This window comes from Catharus ustulatus, chromosome 3 (assembly GCF_009819885.2).
Source record: "Catharus ustulatus isolate bCatUst1 chromosome 3, bCatUst1.pri.v2, whole genome shotgun sequence".
NCBI lineage: Eukaryota > Metazoa > Chordata > Aves > Passeriformes > Turdidae > Catharus > Catharus ustulatus.
Window position 1 is genome coordinate 77,896,430 of NC_046223.1, and position 23,097 is coordinate 77,919,526.

The following is a 23,097-nucleotide window of genomic DNA, read 5'->3' on the forward strand; positions in this document are numbered from 1 at the left end:
ATTTTTCCATTACAGCCACGCCACACAGACTCACCACTTACAAAAGTATCAAACCCTGGACTCAAGAACACAGGTTTAGTCAGCAAGTAATTGAGTATATGTGTTTAATTAAACTTGTCACCAGTCTGATTTCAGGAGACTTTAACAGCTTTCTATTATCACTGTATCACTTGTCTCCTTAATTCATTCGCATGCAATGTCTAAAATAAGACAGGGTCAGTAAGCTTATTACCAGAGAACAAAAACATGTTTCTATCCTCCTACAGACTGTGAGAGTCTTCAAAATAAACAAGTGGAGAAACTGTACCTTCCTGATTCCCAAGAGAGCAGAAATCAGCATACACCATGCTTATGCTGCCTTGTCTGCATTGCCTTTCTAAATCTATTTGGCTTTTTTCTAAAGAAAACAAAGCCATTCATTAATCCAGCATTAAAGTACCCTGTAGCCTTGACAACTATCACATCATAATTACTATTATTACTAAATAATGCTACTGGTAGAAGTTTAGTATATACAATATATAAGATACACAATAGTAAGAAAACCTAGGGAGACGAGAAAAACTAGATAGATGCAAGGGCAGAAAAAAGGTGTTTCTCACAGGAAAAAAAAAAAAAAAAAGAAAAAAAGGTCTGGTCTTTGTCCTTCATCAACACTCCCACTCCAGGGCACTACATTCAGGTAACTACTAGCATGAACTAACTAGTGGCCCAGAAGGCACTAAGAGTCTGCAAACAGTGTATACACAATTTAAAGCCATAAGGGAATTACTTATTGGCTAATTCATGCAGCAGCTGGAATGAACGAGTCATTAATCTCTATTGGTAAGACACCTTATCAGTAGTGGCTGAATAAAATAGTCAATCAGGCTTTATTGCTTTTTGCATCAGGCCAGTAGCTCTTATTCTTGCTCTTTCTGCCTTCTTTTCTCTAAGGATTCTGTATCTTTTCACATTTCGCTTGTTGAATCTATGAACTAAGAAAAAAGAAAACTATTAATTTTGATTCTGTCGACAAATTTACCTTTCTTATCATGCATGGCTCAAGGCCTTCTTAACATTTTCTCACAAGTAGTTTTCGCAATTTTTGCAAAGTCAGAAGCAAGGTTATTTGGTGGAGCCGAAAAGAGACAGTCTGCACCCTGAAAGCACTGTGCAGCCTACAGATTCCCAACAGTACAGGGGAATCGTCCCTCGCTGCAGTCGCGACCCGCGCCTATCCCCGACGATTAATAAGTCGTGACAGTCACGACATGACGTGTCCAGGGCTCAGGAAACTCCGGGGCGGCTTTGAGAGCGCTCCTGCCGGCACCCGCCGGGCCCGGCGGCTCCGCTCGCGCACGCGTTTGGAACAGACACGGCAGGACCAACGCGGCCCCGGGCCGGGGCAGCGCCGAGGGCCAGGACAAAGCCCCGCCGTGAAGTGAAAAGCGACCCGCCTGGCCTGCATTCTCGTCCGCTTGTTGGTTTGTTTGTTTGTCTGCCTGCCTGCGGTACCCCGTTTATTTTCTTCCGGTGCATCGCCGGCGCGGCGCACCAGCCCTGCCCGGCGTGCCCCTGCGCAGGCGCGGCTGGCGGCGGCGATGGGCGGGCGGGTGACCCGCGTGTTCCGGAATTTTAACGTGGAGAACCGGGCCAGCCGCGAGATCAGCAAGGAGAAGCCCACGCCCGCGCCGCGGCACCGCACCGCCCGGCTGGACACCATGGCCGGTGAGTGCCGGCCTCGCCCGCCTGCCCGCGGGGCTGCCCCGGGCGGTGGGGGCGCCTCTGTGGGCCCGGCGCGGGGCCGCGGCGCGGGCGGAGGAGGGGCAGGGTGCGAGGTGCCGGGTGCGGGGGCGGGGGCGAGGGCGAGGGGCGGCGGCTCGGCCGCGGCGGCTCCCGGTGCAGGGCCGGTGACATTGAGCGCGGCGCTGGGCGCGCGGGGCATGCCGGGAGCGGCGGGCGGCAGGGACGGAGGGAGGGTGGGACGGAGCCTGAGGGAGGAGCCGGGGGCCGTCGGCGGGGCTGGGTGATGGGGACAGGAACCGGGGGCCGTCGGTGGGGCTGGGTGATGGGGACAGGAGCCGGGGGCCGTCGGTGGGGCTGGGTGATCGGGACAGGAGCCGGGGGCCGTCGGTGGGGCTGGGTGATGGGGACAGGAACCGGGGGCCGTCGGTGGGGCTGGGTGATCGGGACAGGAGCCGGGGGCCGTCGGTGGGGCTGGGTGATGGGGACAGGAGCCGGGGGCCGTCGGTGGGGCTGGGTGATGGGGACAAGAACCGGGGGCCGTCGGTGGGGCTGGGTGATCGGGACAGGAGCCGGGGGCCCTTGGTTCCTGGGACAGCTGGTGGAGGCAGTGGAATCGGGGGTGTGAGAAAGGAGGTTGACTTTCCTGGTAGATTTTACAAGATTTAATAAAAAGCACTGAGACAAACAATAAAGCAAAAGGTTATAACGGCCGGGTGCTTGGCATTCTGCCAAGAGCACCCCTGCTGTTTTGGAGACACCCCTTAAATTCATCAGCCCGTTGCATATTCATAGACCCATCATAGATTTTCAAACTTTTCTACAAATTGTTTTCCATATGCCAAGAACTGTTTTACATGACCACTCCTTGAGTTCGTTTTAGAGCATGTGTGTTTCTTGGCTGTGGTTTTAATTTATTTTTCTTATCAGTCTTCATTTGAGCTGTGGTGTTCAATTGGTGGGTGCTGGTAACTGGTGTATCATTAGCAGGTGTCTTCACTGGGTGTTACCCAACCAAGCAGGTTATTCACTTACTACAAGACACTTAATCGGCCTGTGTTACTCCTAAAGAAAACTGTCTCTTAAAAACCATTTCAACCCCAGAGATACAGTATCCACCCCAATATTTGCGAAAAGCTGATACCATATTTATAAGGAGGGGTAGCTGGGGTGGTGGCAGGGTGCCTCAGGATTGCTGAGGCAGTGCTGCAAGCAGTACTGAGTGTGTGCTTCCTGCCGTGACAGGTGAGCAGCCCAGCCCCACCGTGTGAAGCGGTGTCACTGAGGTCAGGGCTCCGGGAAGAATGGCACCTTCCCAAGAAGGCACGTGCATTTGCGGGAGCCATGCCACCGTGCCTCTGGGGAAGCAATGAGCTGGCAGAACTGACAAAAAGGAAACTATTTGACTCAGATCAATCTTTTCTCCTTTTTTTTTTCTTTTCCTCCCTTCTCTTCTTCTCACTGCTTTTAGATAGCCGAGAGATAAAAGAAGAAGTTCTCAGAAAGGACGATAGGTTCCTCACGTTGCTCAAAGATGTTTATGTCGAGTCCAGAGATCCACCAGTGCGGGTGAGTGTGTCTCTGTACGAGCCATACCAGCATCAGCTTTGTGGTCTTCAAACTCAGCACAAAGTCAGCGTCAAGAAAAATACTCTTTGTGCATAAAAGCTACCTTTTTTCAGTAGATAAAAGTGGTGTTTTTATTACTGTTTTATACATCAATAACACTGACTGTGTCTGACCCCGGGTTTTGAACGTGTGACAGATTGTGATTATACAAGCTTGTAAATGCTGACAGAGTCTTCCTTTTCAACATCTTTAACATCTTGCATTGTTTTTCACCTAAATTCTCATTTCTGCTTCCTGTGAGGCAGGATAGTTCTCCAGCCTTTTGCAATGATAAAGTAGTATGCCAGAGATCATTTGTGGAGTTGTTAGAAGAGACTGGGACTGCTGGGGGAGCAGGGATTTGGTAGAGGACAAAGATGTTTACTTTTTAATGGAGTCTTTAACTCCAGTTAATTTTATACAGTGCAGAGACTATTTTGCTTTATTCAGCAATATTCATCTAGCAAAATCCCCAAGCCTCTCTAATTTGCCATGTATATGGTATTCAAGTCTAAAAATATTTAACATGCAAATAGCTGTCTTCAATCTTGGCCTGAAATTTTCAATAAATTTCTATCCTTAATTTCCATCACAGAGATTAGTACTCTAATACTGAAGTGCTGAAGGTCTAATTTCAGTATCTTCCAATATTCATGTATAAACGTGTCAAGTGAGATCTGAGAAAAAGCCCAAAATGGAACAAATCTTTACTTGATTTCATGCCTGCTCTGAGTTTGCTGCCCCAGACTTGCCCTTGTGCTGTGTCTGCTTGCAGTTGTTAGAGCACAATTGAAGTGAAATCACAGAGACTTGTGGGCAAAGCAGTATAAAAGCTTTCTCCCACTCCTGATGTTTTCCTGATGACTGTGCATTGTGTACATGATGTATACACACCTCTGTGTATATTTGAGATGTCTGCCTGTGGTAAGTGGAAAAGCATCAGCTTGGGAGTCCTGAAGTGGCAGGTTCCCAGAGACAGATTGAAAAGAGTTGAAAAATCATTTATTATCCAAGCACAGTTTTAGGAAAAAAGTAGAAGAAATGGAGTACAGGCCAGACATTCCTTGTAGCTCAGAAACAGACTCACAGGTGCTGTAGCATCCACATCAGTTTTCTCAGCATGTGAGCTGATACAGAGTGTCTGTGTAATAATCAGTGGTTGTCCACTCTGATTGCTATATAAATATTTCTAAATTTGAGAAAGGTTGAATTGTTTTTTTTTTTTTTTCCAGTGTGATTCACTGATTAAATGTTAATAAAAGGAAATATGAAGAAGTGAAAGCTGTTTTGAAATTATTTGGAAATGTGGAGGGACCTTAGAGAAGAGACTTTGTGTGTCTACATGTTGCACTAGTGATAGCAATTAAACCCCACGTGATGCTGCAGAATAGCAGGAAAGCTTGTTCTCTAGACAGAGCAAAGGAAGGAATTTCTTTTAGTAGCAAAACTAAAATTTGAAAACAAAAGGAAGGGGAGAGAGACTACATGAGAAAGTTTTCCATTGGTATAATTTGTTGTATGATTGTTTTGTCCCATCCAATGAGTATTAGTTATCTGGATTTACATTTGCCTACCAGAATCTGTAGTTTGCCTTGTATGAAGGGCGGCCAAGCCAATGCAACACTTAGAGTGCAATGAACAGGAGCTTTTCAGCATTTGGCTGGGACTTGACACTATGTAGAATGGCTGTGGAAGAAGCTAGGCTGGCTAAGTTTTTTTTTTTAAAAATGAGCAAAGCTAATAGGAAACGCCATATTTAGGAAGGCAGCTTAGCTGCACAGTATGCATAGTAAACATATGCAGCTTAGTATGCATAGTAAACAGAACTGCTGTTGAGCTCTTTTTGTTTTCCTTCCCTTAATTAGGTAAAAGATGGAGGTGGTGAACATCTTCCGAGTAAACAGGAGGAAAAGAGACTTACAAAATTAGGCCGCTTGGAAGCTCTAGATGTTAAGAAAGTTTCCAAAGGCAAAATTTCCCTTGTGGAGGCTCTGACACTTCTTAATAATCATAAACTTCAACCTCAAATATGGACTGCAGAGAAAATAGCAGCAGAATATAGTCTGGAACTGAAGGAGGTCCACTCTCTTCTGGAATTCTTCATTCCTTTCACTGTGATGGAATTTCCTAAAGAAACCAAAAAAGCCATAACAAGCCATAAACCAAAACAGTTAACATAAAAAGACTTGCCACAACCTTTTGTGATCTCACTTGTGTCTTCATTTTACTCTCAAGTGTATTCCGTGTCTGCAAGGCTGCTTCCTTATGCCAGTGAGATGTATTTCAATTCCATTCTACGTTGAATGGCTTCAGTGAAATGCAGCAACTACAGTTTGTAAACCAGAATATGACTAATTCATGGTATGACAGCACATCATCACACAGTTCTGATTATCCCATTCAAATGTTAAATCATTTTACCTTAAAAGATTGTCTTTCTCAGCAGGGACTTCCTGGCCTGCAGCTGAAGAGGTGCTCTGTTGGTGTAGGTTCTGTAATTTCATGTTGCACTGTTCTTTCAATGACTTGCTGTCAAGATGTGTGTACATAACAAACAGCTGTATTTCTTTTGTATAAGAATGGAATGGTATTTATACTTTGTAAAGAAGGTTAACCACAAGGGCATTTGGAAAATTCAGCTGTATCAAACATAAAATAAAAAGAAGGTGAACAGCAAGAAGGCCTCTTTCTGGTGCTGGAACAAAAATGGCTCATATGTAACTCCTCTTCTACTCTATTCTGATTTAGCTTAAAAACTTGCATCTCTCCAGGTGCTGTTAGGGAATTTGTAGAGTGATGATCTTGTGGCATAAGTCTTCTGCAGCAGCCCATGGCATCTGCTGTATGAGGAACAATGCTTCATATTAGGTAGCAAGGACATGCAACTGGATGTACTAATTTGACTCACTACTAGGACTTCTGTGATTGTTTGCCCATCCTGTTGCAACAATCCTTTTTCCCTATGGAAGCCTTGTTTGATCCAAGTGTGGGCTAGATCAGGTCTTGTTTACTCCCAGCATCCATGATGACACAAGGGTGACACGAACTGTGAGGCAGTGGTGGATTTTAACTTGGATACTGTGACTGTTCATGTCTGTGCAGGTAAGAAGTTTTGCACTGATGGTTAATCCTGTAGCAAAATGTGGTCAGATAAGCTGGGGAGATGGGGCAGCTAAAAATCAGAATTGATATTTAAAAATGCGTTATGGTTGCCTTCCTTAAAAAAAACCCAAAAAACCTGAGAATCTTTAATTTTATGCCTGTCACCAAAGAAGGTGAATTGAAAGGGTGTAAGTCAGTGCCAGGCTTACAATGTAACTTTCTTTTCAAGAACTTTTCTGCCAAGTCTTTGATTTGGAGTCTGGTAAATGTCTTACCAAGAAAACGATCAGCTTCGTTATTTCAGAGCAAGATTCCTTCACCTTCTCTGAGTTGGAACTGTACTGGTATCTCCAGCACAGTTTGCCATAGTGTATTTGAAGGTTTATGTTTGATTTATTTCTGAAGTACATAATGCTGTACAATAGTGGAAGATGACACTATGTGTGTTGTATCAAAATTCAAAAGTCTTTGGATGTGTGGCTTGTCATTTGTCCTCTAATGCAATGGGGTACAGAGCTGCACTCTGAAACTAATGCACCTGAGTTATGTACCATATTAAGATTTTTTTGCTTTGCACAAAATACTCTGTTTTATAAAATGTTGTAACAGAAATATTTAATTGTTTCAGTGCTGTTCATCCTAATATAATTAAGGTAACGTTCAGAATACAGCTGTGGAATGCATTTGGTATAGATACTGTTGATATTGAAGATGCTGTAATTTTCTTTAAAGTGAATTTTAATTACGGGTTGAAATTGATTAAAAACACATTACAACCAGCACCAGACAACAGTTTAACCATGCCCTTTGACCACCTTGATATGTACTTTGGCATCATGAAAAGTCTTGTGATGTAGCTGTACCACGACATTGCTCTGTTTCACTTTATGGTACACTGCTGTGCTGCTTACACCCTCCAGCAGGCTCATCCTTTGCGATGTCTGGTGTCATCACATTCAGTGCCCCAGCCATACTTTCAGGACAAAATCCTATGCACAACTGTGATGGTTGCAAAGTTGTTTCCTGTTTTTGTGGAGCCAGGATCTCTTCCTCGGAAGACATTATTCACAGTGGGAAAGCAGATGTCCCACAGCAGAGTTGGTGGAAGGATCCATCTCCCTGCAAGCAGGTGAACTTTTGGCCCAGAAGGCTTCTCTGGAGCAGGGTAGTTCTCTGGTAAAGTATGTTCACCCCAGGAAAATTAGATGCAATGCAATTTGTCAGCATAGATTCTTCTGCTGGTCACCTGCCCCACCTGCTGGGCAGAGTCAAACCAGTATTACAAAGGTATTGCCAATGGTACAGGATCATGTAAAAATTTGTACCATTATCCATCCAAATTATATGAGGTCTGAACGTTTAGTTGTCATTGTGTCTTCTGACATAGAGCATGTTAGTTGCCCAAAGCTCACAAGAGCTGGGAGCATGGATTTTTAATCTGATGGGAAAGCCTGTTCCTGATCAAGCTTCCAATGCTACCACCTTGTAGGACACTGACCACAGCATGTGTGTGTGCCTAGAGTGCTCCAGTAAGTTTGAGTTTGAAGGTAATGCTGTCTTTAGGGTTGATGTCTGGAACAAGTCTATTCTCAGTTTTGCATCTTTTCTAGAACTACTTTATATCCTTTCTTCCAGTTTCAAGGGACATTTTACTCGTCGGCACTCTTGCCTAGTTACTAGTTTCTAATTGGAAGAATAATGGGTTTTTTTGTTTACACTTGAAACATGGTTTTGTCTGTGTCCCTTTATGTCTATATCCCTTTCCTGTTTGGCTGTCAGCTTAAGAACGAGCGATTCTTCATGCAACTGTTTTGAAGAGGTAATTATGGGAAATTTGTGGGAACCTGCAGTTCAGTTTTCAGGTACTTCTATGTGAAGAATTTTTCATGTCCCATTGCTATGCATATGGTGAAACAAGTTTAGGTCAGGTGGTTTTGGCCACCATATAGAAACATTACATTTGGTAGGGAACAACCTGTCTCACTCGGACTGCTTTTCTATTATGGTATTAATGTACAATGTGTAGTAAGTATTAGCTTTGTGAGCCTGGAAGGGATTTATTTCATTTCTAGTGTGGCACACACTTTAGGGATATGTGAACCTAAGTAATCTGTCTCACCACATCACTGTAGCTTGGTTCATGCAGACTGATGGCAAGATAGCAAGATTGGAGCTGTGAGGGAGGAGTGAATTTTAACTCTGCTCCCAATGCAGTTTAGTCAGAGAGACCTTCAGTACGAAATGTGATTTTTCTGGAGCCTTCCAGCACAGGGAACTTGTCTTTTAAGCTGCCATTTTTTGCTCAAGAAGAAAAGAAAATTGTATGTGAGAGGTGTGTATTAAACTTACAAAATGGAATGTCTTATTTCTGTATTGGAACATCAGATCAAAGCTCAAGTAGTCATATAACAGGATCGAAATGCAAAAGTTAAAAAAGGTGGCTGTCTCACTTTGTTACATGTGAGCATCATGCTTGCATGTTTGAGATTGCATGAAGCTTCACATTTCACAGTTCTTTCTGAAGCCTCTTTCTATACAGGAGTTTCCTGGCTCTTAATCAGATGATGACAGTGTTTAACTGACAGGGCAGGCATGACCAGAGCAAGTGAGCTTCAGGTTGCAAACAGATTTTGGTACCTGAGACTGTAGCAAGTTGTGCACCAACTGATGTGCTATTAGCAATCAAAACACCCTGTTGTGTCTGTTATTAAATCTGTTTCCAGCAATCTACAAGTCTAATGAATTCTGTTACCCTTTCACAATTTAAGTACTGCTATGTTGTTACCAGAGCCAAGTATTTTCTCCTGAAAAAAGCCACAAATCCCATGGATTAAATTATTTTAGAAACAACATTCGTTTTCTTGGTCTGAAAGAGAGACTTAGATGCAGTCTAAGCAGCGGTGGTAAGTAACAGAAACACATCTGTATCATGCTGGAGGGAGAGCACTGTGGTGCTTTTGTGCCTCTGCAGGTGGAGTGGGGTTTGATGTCTACAAACAGGAAAAGAATTGAAAAAATAAGTCTGCCAGGCTGATTATTTTGTGACTATTGTGCAAAATCTCCTTTCAGTGTGGGTTACATCAACTGCAGAAGCTGTTTTTAGGTGAGATGTTTTGGCTCCTGAGAGTAGTGCTGCATTACCCTGGAGGGGTATCTCCTGTAAGGATTCCTTGCATCCTTGCAATAAAAAATGTATGATGTCTTTTAAGCATGAGGCCACTGTTTTTTAGTAAGCTGAGGGAAGTGATGGTGCAGTTGCATGAATCTCTACTTTTTCAAAAGTCATTCAGTGGCACTCACACCTGGAAGCTGGGATCACACAAGGACTGAGGAATCCCACTGCTGATAAGCCACATATGGTGCTGGTGAAAGCCAGAGTCAGTCTTGCCAGGGCTGCTGGAACTGGAAGCCTGAGTGTAAAGTCACCACTGGAAGCTCTTTGTACACAGGACTGGGGTCTGGAGAAAGGACGACAGACAGCACTGGTAACCTAGGTCCACTGGGAGTGCAGAGCTGGTTATAACTGCCTGTGTTGGCAGAGCGAAAAGAGATAAAGGTGGAGTTTTCAAGACGTTTCCTCTGACTTAAAGTATGCCCTTCTGTTAATTGCACAGGGCTTTGCTTCGAAAAAAAAAAAAATCAACACAATTCATGACTGGTGAGCAATGTGTTGAGTATGAAGTAGAGGCAGATCAATGAAGCAGGGGCAGAGCACAGTAAACCTGGATGGTCAGATCCTTGTTCAGCTGCAGCATGTATGGGAGTTGTGCATTGCATGTCACCCTTCACTGCCCTCTGTCCCAATCTCTGGTGTTCACAGCACTGTATCCTAAAGGATGCCACAGACTTGATGGTTAGCTGTCCCCTTGTAAAGTGGGGTTGTGGATTTGCATCCCTCTTAAGGTGGAGCAGAAACTGAGTATTAGGTAGAGCCTATTGTAACAGACTCTGCCCCTAGAAGCTGGAACCTGTGTATCTCAGCTACAAAATTCCTCTACATCATAAATTTTCTTCATGACAACTAAGTGCAGCAGGGCTCAAGTCCCTCTTGCAGTGGGGCAGCGGTAGGGGCTACAGTCTGGAGGGCAGGGGAGGGGGCTCCCTATTGCTCAGGGAGGGAAGCCTTCTTTGTTCCTTACTACTCCACCCTGTTCCCAGTGCTACAGCCCACCTCCTCTCTTTTTGCTAGCTCAGGCAATTGTCAGACCACTTTATGAACCACTTTAATTCACTAACACGGCAGAAAACAAACCAAAAGAGGTATTTTTAAAACTGAGAAGAAGAAAATCTTTACCATTGTCAGCATCAGTGGCTATCCTTTGGTTGGAGCCACCATATATTCTGCTTACTTGTATTATCAAACATGCCTACAGGGGGAAAAAGTTATTGAAATTGGGTATGTTTTTCTTGCACAAAATGAAGGGACAAAAAGCTGAACATACAGATGTACCAAAATGCTGCTATGAATTTTTTTAAATGCATTACCCCCAGGTTATTTATTAGAAAAGCATACTGTTAAAACCTTTCTCTTTTTTTAAATTTTAAAAGCATATTTAGGTGTGGTGGTATAAGATGACATGAGAACAGCTCAAACTGAATATAAAATATTTTGTTCAGACACCCTTTTTTTTTTTCAAAATAATGAGTCTCTTTTTTTTCCTTTGGTCAATCTCAAAATGAAATGCTAAGATTTGTCCCATTCTAATTATTACCATTCCCACCCTTACCTAAATCCAGTCCTCCTCATACCCCTCTACTTTGTTGACAAGTATCATCTGTCAGGTTTCTAGTCCTGTTTCATAGATAGGCAATTAACTATGTACATTGAGTGAGGCTGATTTACTGTCTACCTGAAGTTATAGTGAACTGGAACAAACAGAAAGCAAGTGCATTGAATAGCAATGTATCAGTGTAAAACAGGCTACTGAAGATGTCTTCAGGAAAAAATAATGCCAGACTCTTGGCTTTGCTTCTCTGCAGAGGAGGAAAGTGGAAATAAATTTCATACTGTGTTCTGCCTTTCTCAATTAGCTGTCATCAGTTAAGGATTTCCTTTGTGGGAACAAATTCACAGTTGTCATCACTTAACAAAGATAAATTCTATCAGCTCACTTCGGCATATGCAATTCTTCAATATAAAACCCTTTTTATATTGCGAAGTTTTCATTAATGTAGCAATTTGAGAAATGAAGCCATTTTTCTTGTTACTCTCTTAATAGGTTGACATTTAATCATGGCTTCTTAACCCTTTTGAAATAAATGTACTGTTGAGTACATTTTGAATAAAAATTACTTGAATTTTACCATGGACACATAGCTATGATTAAAAACTGCTACCAAAAGTAAGTCTGTTCTATCAACAAATAGCATAAATACTTGTGAAGCATGGTGTCCATGAACCTATACATACATATGTGTATCATTCTCTCCTTCAGAAACCAGTGAAGCTGCAATATTTTGGAGATATGCTAAGGAAAAAATCGTTTTACTGACAGAGCAGTATGAAAAACCCTTGTTAGATTTTTAGGCTCAAAACTTTGTGCTATCCTTCTGCTGCTGTGGAACTTATTACAGAATTCACCCCTTGCTACAACATTGCACTCTAGCATAATATGTTTAATGTTGCCAAAAAAGTGTAATTAGTTCTCAATCAAGACCAAAGCTGAACTAGTGTAAGCCATACTTACTCAAGTCCTCTTGAATTTGCTGCAACTTAGAACATACTTCGTGAAAAATGAACTGCTTCCTCTGTCTTTGCTGCTCAATACTTCTGAAAATGAAAGATGAAAACCTAAATGTAGTTAAAGTCAAAATCCAGGACATATTGGTATCAATTACATAGGGCTCTTGATGTGCTACTACTCCTTCCTGTCTTGAATTTAACACAGGCTCTTTGACAATTTCCCTTGTTTTTAGTTTTTAACAACATGAAATGCCTTTTCTAAAATAATCTTTTGTCCTTGATGAAATGATAGCATCTCCTTTGCCTTCTGCACAGATTATCTTTGCTTCCTGAATGAGAGAGGGAAATGGTAGAAAAATATTCAAATGTCAGGTTGAAGAAAGTGTCATGAGGGATTTTCAAATGTTATGTCCTTTCTACACTTGGCAGTAGACATGGATATACTGCATTTTTCCAGTCTTCATCAAAAGCTTGTGTCAAATGGAAGACAACTTGAATCTGAACTAACTTCATATTCTGTTGGTTTTCAAGCTATTTTCATGATAAGAAAAAATGGTTACTTAAGAGATAAAAATCCAGTGTGCATTCCAATTGGTCAAACTGTTTCTGGAGTTGCAGAGTATTTATCTAAAGATGCAGCCAAAATAAAATGTGGCTTAAAGACGAGAAAACAGCTTATCTGTTGTATCCCTTCACTAGATACACTAGACAAAAATAGAGTTTCAGGCTGTGGAGGAGATGCAGGCAGATGGTTTTGTTGCTGAATCCTTGCAAATAACCCCTCTCTGCACATCAAACTTTTCCCAAAAGCCCTGGCAAATCTATATACTCTGCAGGTGGCCAGAGATTTGTATAAGAACATCATTAAATTTATGCAGGGACATCTCAAGGGTCCTGTTCGCATCATTTGGGAAGGTGACTTACCAGGATCAACTACTAAATGTAAACTATAAGAGCAAGAATAATATTCGTTTTCTCTGTGTTCTGCAAGGATGCTTCACTCCATAGCGCTTGGATAAGTCATTACACAAAACATTACTTGATTTACTGCTACGTTTTTCTCTGTTTTGCTATCAGGAATAATATTACCTATTTTTTTTTGTTGAGGTCTGCTAGCAGCAGAGTAGGAATAAAAAATTATAGGCATGAGAAATTAATACAGACTTTTCCTAGGCATGCTTTTTTACATATGCATCTCTTGCCATGCTAACAAAATATTTCTAGTTCACTTTTTAATTTTGCTCATAAAGTAATACTTTCAAAGCTTGTCCTTGTTCCATCAAGGTCATACAAAGGCAACAGGAGTAAGGAGCACTGAGGTCTTACTGACCTGTAGGACCTGGGTAGCAGTTTTAACCATGGCTGGGCAGCTTCCAAGTCAACTGCAGGTAGCCATCTAGGGCCTTGGGATCTAATGGCAGGAGGAATGATCTTGGATGAAGAACTGAGCATTTCATTTGGGAATGAGGAAGACCACTTGCTACCTCAAAAAACTGGGCACCATGTTGTAAACATTTTTGAATTCATAGAATCACAGAGTAATTTAAATTGTAAGGGAATAATTTCTCTTGTGCAGTCAAACTTTGAATACTTCTAAAGCTATAGATTCTACAACATAGGCAACCCATTCCAGTGCTTAACTGTCTTTGTGGGAAAAATAATTTCTTTACAGCTGGGCAAAGTTTCCTGTTGCAACTTGTGATTGTTGCCCATTGTTGTTCTGCTAGAAGACTGGAAGATGGAAGAGTGACTCCATATTGCTTATGCCTGGCCAAATATCTTTCAGCATAACCAGAATATTAAAAATTACCTGAAAGAAACTTGGTTTAATCCATCTGTGCTTTACTCCTTTGCTGAAATGTCATCCTTCCAATTCCTGCTTCTACTGGGAGCTAACTCTACCACCTCATCTATAAAACATGAATAATGTTTTATTCAATGAATAGAGGGAAAAGGCACTATAATATAACTTAAAAGACAAATCATTCAACAGAATATAAATACACAATTTAAGGATTATTCCTGCAATAGTAACACCATCAGTCTTCCTGTCAGCTTGCATGTTTTCTCTATATATACTTCGTATCAGACAACGCATTTGTCTCTGGAAAGCAGCAGCCAGGGCTGTGGGTGGGTGAACAAGGAAACGAGCAAAAATCTAGGCAAAACTTATTCCTGTTTTTTCTCTGTGGTTTGCCAGTGGAAATAATATTGCTTTATTTTATTTAATGAACAGTAATGTAGAAAAATTATACATAAGCTCACAACTGCTCCTCTTCTCTTAGCAACTCCTCTGTAGTAACGTTTTCTGGTAATAAGGTTAGAGGATCCACATTACAGTCTGAACACTTTCTGAAAATTGTTTCCATTTATTACATACTTAAAAGATCCATAGTTGTTATTCATTTTCTAAGGCATCAAACTTAATGAAATATTTGGAAACAAGTCTCTTACAGACTGTTATGATGCCTTGATTCTATGTTCAATGGTACTGATAGGCACAAGTGAGGTGACATTTTACTTTCAAGTTCTCCCACATTTTCTTAATGATACCACACAAAAATTCCACAATTTCTTAATGCCTCAGGTCTACATCAGACACATGAAGAAATGTGGTTGCTATTTTTTTGATCATTGCCTTAGGAGCATACACCAAATTGTTGTCGTGTCACTTAAATCACTCCAGGAAGACTCTCTGATAGTCCTGTGACATATACACGTTTGTCTTTCTGGCAGGTGCTTAAGTTTGAATCAAAGGTAAAGAAAGACAAAGCATTCTTACCTGCCACAAAAGAACTGTGGGAGAATTGGTGAAGTCCAGCCTGTCCCAGTGCAGGGGTGCACCATTATCCTCATCAAGTGAATGGAATGAGCTAGACTCTTATGTCTTCATTGTGCAGCTTAAATATGAGCATCATTTACATAAATGGTCAAGTTTCCACCAAAAGAAATTATGATGTGATCAAAAATATGTACAATTAGGTCTTCAGATTAACACTAAAGTGTCTATAAACTTCTCAAGACATAAGATTAGTTCAGATTCTGCTGTTCAGGGATTTTTCTGGCTGACAGATAAAAACATTGAAATATAGTCTTCTGTGAAAGTGTGAAGTGGCACCCTGTGAAGATTCCTGAGCAGTAAAAGGCACGATAATGTTTAAATCATGTGCTATCGATCTGACCATGTGAGAACACTGTTAAAGTACAGATGATGCTAATAAAGTCAGTTAGTCTAACACCTTAGAGCCTTCCTTTTAACACATGGTGATACAGCATCATGGTTATGAAATACGGTACATCCTGAGTCAGTAAATGTCAGTGAACTTGAAAAAGAGAAAAAAGGTATGTTGCTTACAGACAAATATGATTCATTTCTGCACAACAGAGAAAGACATACACACAAAACCACATGGTATCATCACTCTTCTATTAGATTTTGAGAGCAGTCAAGCTTACTCAAGTATGCTGAGCCACATTTGGAAAGACATAATATTCCTGTTCTTTATTACAATCCCCCAAGAGAGATTGTAAAATCTCTGGATCATCAGTTTGTGCTGTGTCATATGCTGGCACTGGGGTGTGGGTTGGTTAGATCCCAGCTAAATATAAAGGCATTTCACCTGCCTGCACTGAGGAAAATAGTGTATGTGAAATAAAAAAGAAGTGTGGCCAGCAAGTCAAGGGAGGACTCCTCTACTCCAATCTAGTGAGACCCTACATGGAGTACTGCATCCAGCCTGGGGTCCTCAGCAGAGGAAGGACAAAGACCTGTTAGAATGGGTCCAGAGAAGGACCATGAAGATGATCAGAGGGCTGGAGCACCTATCCTACTGAGTAAGTGCTGAGAGAGTTGGGGTTGGAGAGGCATGGAGAGGGCTCTGGGCAAATCTTATAGGTGCCTTTTGGTACTTAAAGAGAGCCTGTAAGAAAGAAAGGGACAGACTTTTTACACAGGCAGATAGTGATAAAACAAGAGGGAATGGCTTTAAAAGAGGATTAGTGTAGACTAGATATAAGGAATATTTTTTTTTTTTATGACATGGGTGGTGAAACCCTGGAACAAGTTGCTCAGAGAGGTAGTGGCTGCCACATCCCTGGAAACACTGAAGATCAAGTTGGATGGGGCTCTGAGCAACTGGATCTAGTTGAAGGTGTCCCTGCTCATTGTGGAGGGGTTGGACTAAATGGCATTTAAAGGTCCCTTCCAAACCAAACTATTCTGTGATTCTATAAAGGTTAGCCATTTCACATGTACCATCACCAACGAGAAAGTAGCAACACTTCATGTCTTTTCATTCATTATTATAAATAAACTGGATCTCCATCCAGATTGACCACATAGGTAGATAGCAAAGATTTCTGTAACAATATTTAGTGTTTAGAAAATATTTAAGCATCACTGTAGAGTAAAATTTGCATTATTCCAATTATTCATGCCAATGTGATTTGTAAGGCAGCCAACATACGCTAATTAGAGAATTTCCCTAATTAATTTCTATTAATGTGCAACCCTAACATGACTTAAAATGTGCAGCTTAATGTATTAAATATATTAGGATTGCTTATATTTCCCATTGTAAAACAGGGAGTAATATGCTATTAACAGCAAATGTTTACAACAATCTTTAGATGCACACATTCTAATTAAAGTGAACATCCAGCATGTTGGGCAAGGATGAGTCATATTCCACAACAGTTCTACAGGGAAGAGATCTGAGTTGTGTATTTTTCTAAAGCAATGGCCAAAACAATTAAATTACTTTCTTTTGTGTGAAATGTATTTTCTGCTGTTTATTGAATGCCTAAAGGATTAATGAACATGAAAGTATGAAGTCTGGGATACATACTGCATAGGAAAAGGGTGGCACCTGTAATGGAGGGCTAGAGGGAGCTATTTGAAAACCCAACCTTTTTGTTGCTAAGCACAAAACCTACTCTACATGCATTTTATCACTCAGGAGCAAGGTACTGGCATTATGCCACCTTAGTTACCATGGTTTCCATTCAGCCACAGCGCCCTCTTGGAAAAGAAACAACTTTAACTTTATACTCACTACATGTAAGTCCTAGGTATTTTAAAACCAAAATTACAACTCGAATTATCTTAAAACCAGAATTACAACTTGAGCTATCTATGGACAGATCAACATAATTTTGTGTTTGAACACAATAAATACTTTCTCAGATGCAAAGCATCGCCTCTCACCCCAGTAGGGTTTGAAAATAACCACACTCACAGAGATGCCTTTTTTCAAAGAGTGCCAAACCTTGTGAACATCACAGGTTTTGATGAACCCTGGCAGCAAATGTGTTTCCCAATCCACATGGCACCACCAAGTGGGCAGTGACGGACCTAAGAGCTGGAGAAGGCTGCTGGGAACCTCTGGCAGCTCCAGTGCTGCTGCTGCTCCTGTCCCCTGTCAGGAGGGAATGCTCTGCTGCTCTGATGTTGCACTGAAGAAAACAGATCTGCAGTGTGAGAGCAGAGCTCTCTCAAAGGGAATAGTTGCTTGTAGTCTCATAAAAGAATGAAGGTGTTTTGAACACAGTATTTATTGTAAAGGTGTCAGGCTAGATCAACAGCTTCTGATCTTGGCACTTTTCAACAGCTCGAGAAAGTGCAATGTGCACTGATCTGCTCTCTAGCAAGGTGCCTTGCTGTCTCTAGCCATATTTAAATCACACAACTTTAATTGTGGTACTTCCCTAAGAGGTTCTGCAGTAATTTAGTTTGGATGATACTGCATACATGCAAAAAGCAAATGATGAAAGGGACTAATGCTATCAGAACAATAGCTTATGTTCTCATTTTCTTCTGGTTTCACATTTTCCATGCAGCTATGGTATTCTGAGATATGAAGATAGCAGAAGCTGGTCTTTAGGTAGAAAATGCCAATGACATCTGAAGTATTCTAAAACAGATGGATAATATAATTTTCAAATGTGGCTGTAGAAACAACCAAGAATGAAATAATTATTCATACAAAAACTAATTTCAGTAGGCTTCAGAGTCAGATCATAATCACTGAACAAACCTCTTTGTAATTTTCTGACCCATCATCATTTTTACTCCTACACATCCTAAAATACTTGTGTAATGAGGCTCCACTGGTACCTAGAAAACTGCAAGGAAGGACACTCCCTACTCCAATTGTCCTTCTTTCTCCTGCCTCTGTAGCTGATTACAGCTGTGGTAAATCTGTAGTAAATAACCATTGGAAAATGTTGACAAGTTAATTGGGCTCATAACTGCGAAGGCAATGAGACATTTCTGCAACTGTTTAGATCAGCTTTGTCAGATGTAAGTCAGTTATAAAGGCGACACATTTAATTGTACAAAGAACACATGGAGAATAAATCAACTTTCAGGCTTGAATTACAGTGCAGGGGGGATAATTACCAGAGCAGAACATGTACTTAGAAACAAAAACCTTTTGTAGAACACAAACACCTGGAACAGAATTACACTGAAAATTAATATTGAGCATCCAAAAAAAAAAAAAAAATGGAACTAGACTTCGAAAACTTATTGTAGGCATCCATTTTTCCCCTCAAAATCCATGCACAATTGTGGAGCTGCTTGTATCTTACTTGCTCCACAGTCCCCACATGCCTGGAAGGTACATTTCATGCATGTGCAGTCTGGAAGCCTTGCTTCAGATAGAAACATATATAAATCAGAGCCACTTATAATGGTTAAAAGTATATAAAATGCCTATGATGAGTTTTGAGATCTGGTTATATGGAATGGACTCCTTTTATGTAACTGCCGTCTATCAAATTTTGCCAATTTTGTATTCAGCTAACTAAAAACTGCCAATTTATTGTTCTTGCTACATACATTATCAGATATTAAATATCTGTACCTGGTTTAAAACCTAGCAGTAGTATATACTGTGCTAATTAAAATGTGTATGACATTTCTATCTAGGTAAAATAAACTCAGGAAGGTGATTTGATGAATTACTGAATTTTTCAAAATTACATCTGTTACAAAAGCTTTGTATCTTTGTTCAGCACACCACTGAATGTTTCCATTAATTGAGGGCGCTTTGGAACAAAAGACATACATTTGAAAATAAGTAACATCTTAACTTTGGAGTCACTTAATCTGTATGAGTTTGTTGGAATGCAAAGTGAGGCTATAAAACCATCTAAGTTATTTCTCACAACAACAAATGGCTACAAAGAAGTAGGAATTACAATATTGTTCAGTCCCGAGCATGATAAAGTCTTTTGTCCCAGTTGTCAAGAATTGTATTACTGCCCTCAAGCATCAAAGAATTTTAAAAGAAGTATGGGGTTCCTGGGGTTTATTTGGTTTACAGTTACTGAACCTTTGCTGCAGTTCTATAATATTTTCTCTACAATCACAAAGCTTAGAAATTTCCATTTAAAAAGGATGGAAATAAAACTTTTCATCCAATAACAGGACTGAAAGATTTAAAATTTCCTGAGTAAAAAAAACCACAATATAGTTTTTGAGAAAAAAATATCTGTGTTAATGTCAAATCTATGATATCTCAATCAAATATTGAGGATTGATTTGGAGGAATGTTTTTAGCACACAGGGATTTTATTCAGCATTTGTTTCTTATTATTTTCTGAGAAGAGGAAAATGAACAGCAGCTCATATATTTTGCCTACAGATTGAATTATCCAGATATCCAGAAATCACACTGCTGATCCAGAATGCAGTGTATTGTTGTTGATAATTACAATTTTTCTACTCAAGAAAAGATTGCTTTTTAGAGATGCATGAAAAATTCCCATAAATCATCTGTATACCACTTTGAATTGCCACTAAATAAACATATATAAATCTGCAGTGTTGATGTTGTTGTTTGTTAGGAAAAGCCCTCAGTAAGTTACTGGAGGAATTTTTGTTTAAACTAGCTGGTCTTTATTTATTCTGAATTATTCCAGAGGAAATTGTGGTTTTCAATCATTTACGGTTATTCTGAATTCTTCTTTTGTTCTTATTTCATAATTTATATAATATTAGACATGACCACTGTGATACCCTAATGTGATCTAAAATAAAGTGATGTAATGCTTCCTTAATTTTCCATTTCTTTGAAATACAGAAGAAGCTTAGGGGAAAAATAGGGAATCCACTATTGATCAAGTAATTTCCAGTGAGAAATGATACTGCATAATCCTTAGAAAATTGCCACAGTGAGTTATTACCTTAATGTTTCAAGACTGACCTTTATTTCTAGACTGACTCACTATGGCAAACTGTCACCAATTTGTTGTTTCTTCTTTAACCAGTGTTTATGGTATGGAAAACCAACTGTATTCCTCATGAAGATTCTTACAAACTGTGGTTCGTTAATAAAACAATGTAATCTCTGTAATACCTATACAAGGAAATGCACACAGTGTTAGTCTAGCAACAGTTGAAGAAGGACAGGAAATATCTTTAGAACTACAATGGTCAGGAAAATGACAAACCTACTCAAAATATCAACTATTCCAATAGAGATGTTCACAGTAGCTCTAGCATGAATCCTCCCCTGTTCATTCTGTTGAGGAAAAACACCCTGGGGGCTGTAGAAATCTTTGTTTTCACACCCTGCAGACTGTTCTGAGACCTGCTGTATCTTTTAAGTACATTGATGTTATTATGTCAAGCTGTGACTGAAACATTTTATATTAAGGCTGGAGCTAACACTCTGACACAATAGATCTTTTCCATTTCTACTTTCTCTGTGTGTCCCTGTAGGCTGGAACTTTGCAACGAGGGCACTAAAATGGCAAACAGGCTTTGAGGAATATGTAGCTGCAGTGCATTGCAAGTCCTGCAAACCAGTCCCTCCTTTAATGTATAAATAAATTGTGGAACTCATTGCCATGAGACATTATGGAGGTCAAAAGCATAAGTAGATTTAAAACAAGGTGCAAAAACATCCCAGAATATCAACACAAAATAAAAGTTCATGTGCATTAAATAAACACAGAAGTTGGGATGTTCTTCTCCCAGGAAGAACAAGTGGTTTAGGAAGTTCATAAGTCACTCACTGCTGGAAAGCAGATGCTATCATTTGGTATGTGTTTCTTACTTTTTGCTCCGGAAAAGATTTATTGACATTCATTGGTCCAGGTGTCAAAACACCCATTTCAGCACTTGCAAGGACCAGCAGTGTGATACAGAACCACCCAAATAGGCCAAGAAGAAATGGACATCAGGGCAGCATGGAAGCAAGCACAAGTCTGTGTTGCCCATTGATTTCTTCCTTCCAGGTATGAGGCATTTCTCGGTGCACCACAGGACAGCATCTCAGAATGCATATATCTGGAAGCACAGCATTTTCAACCTGTCCAGAAATGTTACAAGCCTAATATTTCAACAGTTCTCTCTGCAAGGAGACTGTAATTCAGACTGAAGCAGAAATAACTGGTTGCATGGATACAGATACTGAGCTGTGTCAGTCACCACAGAAATGGCAGAAACTGTTGGTGTCCTCTCTTCCCGAGTTTACTTGCCTCTGGAGCTCAATTGTGGAATGGCCTTTGTGGGCATTCATAATCTACTTCTGCACAAAGTCAGATGGCATAGTTTAACCTATTGTTCAATGTATTTTGAGCTAACCTTGGCTGACCTTTTGCGGAAGAAAATAAGAAACACTTGTATGAGCTTTTCTGCCAGCTCTACTCTGATGGTAGTGCCCTCCAGCAGAAAAACAGTCATGCCTACAACTACCACAAAAGTTATGTTAAATAACTCCACAGCTCAGTAAGAGCTCGCTGTCTGCACAGACAAGGTATAGTGAAGAATGTGGATTTTTTTCTTTTTAATCTCTAAATTAGAAATGCAGATATGTCCCACATGGACAGTAGGATGCTTAGACTGTGGAATTCAGGATTGGGGTTTTTATTTTTTGGTTCTTCACAAGAAATAAAGACTGCAGGCTGTGCTACAGTCTTGTGATTAAGCTGACAGAGCTAGAAATCACATATCTCATCTCTGTAGTGAAAGATCATCCCACCAAGACTTCTGCTGAAAAACTATTTTAGAACCTGATTTTTCTGATCATTAGAAATGTTCTAAATTTCAGCCTTAAATTTATTGATAGTTCTTCTCCCTCTTTGGTGATTGCCATCTCACTGCCTGTGTATTTACAGGCATCAATCATAATATTAGAAAGGACTTTATGTAGAGCAATCTGGAGAAACATGCTTCAGTAAACATGATCTAAAATTGAAAAAAGGATGGCTTTATCAAGTTTTTTGGTTAAAATACAACTTTGTTGTAATTGTCTCCTCTCTGCATTACAAAAAATTAAAATATCAGATCTATCATCAGTTGGTCTACTGAAGACAAAAATGGAGAGGGTATGCTGATCATTAGTAAAAGGTTAATTCTTCAAACTTGTTTACTTTTAATAACACAGAGCTGCTTTAAAAGTGCATAGGGCTTTCACCCTAACAATCTTTCCTCTCCAGTAATCAGGATTCCTAAGAACATAACAATTGCGAAAATATTAATTTTTAAATAGGTATTTTATGTATTTTTTTGATATTATGCCCTAAAAACCCCCAAAAGATAACACCTTCTTTTATTTGCTATAAAATGGGATGTAAAATGTCTGGATTTAAAATACAAAACTAAAACAGTTTTAGAACAAACTGAAGAGAACCCTATAAAAGAATAGTCTGCTGTCTGTACAATTGCCTTTACAGGTGTCCCACATTGTTAGTTTATATGAATACTGAATTGACAAGTGCTAATGTGCCAAGAAAAATGTAATATGCAAAATATCTGATTTCTAGAAAGCAATTACTTCTTTATGGAAAATAGATTTAAAAAAAAAAATTCTTTCCTCAGTCTGTATCTCTTTGTTTGAACTCTAGTGCAAGGCCTTCAAGTCAGAGTGTGCATCCTATGAGGGTTATCTCCACACACATAGCTCAATGTCATAAAGTCTCTGATAAAAAACTCCTAGTTGTTCACATTTGTCACTTAGGCATCTAAA

At 40.2% G+C, this 23,097-nt stretch overlaps 1 protein-coding gene and 1 long non-coding RNA gene across 4 annotated transcripts; one reads left to right on the forward strand and one right to left on the reverse strand.

Annotated features, from left to right (window-relative positions):
- Positions 1-1,551: 1,551 nt before the first annotated feature.
- On the forward strand, positions 1,552-6,010 carry NDUFAF4 (NADH:ubiquinone oxidoreductase complex assembly factor 4). Its single transcript, XM_033054945.2, has 3 exons — positions 1,552-1,710; positions 3,197-3,294; positions 5,199-6,010. Exons 1-3 carry the CDS (start codon positions 1,584-1,586, stop codon positions 5,511-5,513), a joined length of 540 nt encoding a protein of 179 aa, XP_032910836.1. The 5' UTR covers positions 1,552-1,583; the 3' UTR covers positions 5,514-6,010.
- On the reverse strand, positions 5,638-22,597 carry LOC116993824. 3 transcript variants are annotated; one of them, XR_004417374.2, is made up of 5 exons: positions 14,901-22,597; positions 13,929-14,028; positions 12,123-12,205; positions 10,730-10,802; positions 5,638-9,962 (listed from the first exon to the last, which is right to left on the reverse strand). It is a non-coding gene; the product is annotated as an uncharacterized LOC116993824 (long non-coding RNA). The 3 variants fall into 3 exon arrangements; XR_004417376.2 differs by having other exon boundaries at positions 5,638-9,893; positions 14,901-22,596; XR_004417378.2 differs by lacking the exon at positions 10,730-10,802 and having other exon boundaries at positions 5,638-9,893; positions 14,901-22,590.
- Between the last annotated feature and the right edge of the window lie 500 nt (positions 22,598-23,097).

Coding starts and splice junctions, on each gene's coding strand:
- NDUFAF4 (XM_033054945.2), top strand. CDS start 1,584: ATGGGCGGGCGGGTGACCCGCGTGTTCCGGAATTTTAACGTGGAGAAC. Junction 1,711..3,196: donor CCGGCTGGACACCATGGCCG/GTGAGTGCCGGC, acceptor CACTGCTTTTAG/ATAGCCGAGAGATAAAAGAA. Junction 3,295..5,198: donor CCAGAGATCCACCAGTGCGG/GTGAGTGTGTCT, acceptor TCCCTTAATTAG/GTAAAAGATGGAGGTGGTGA.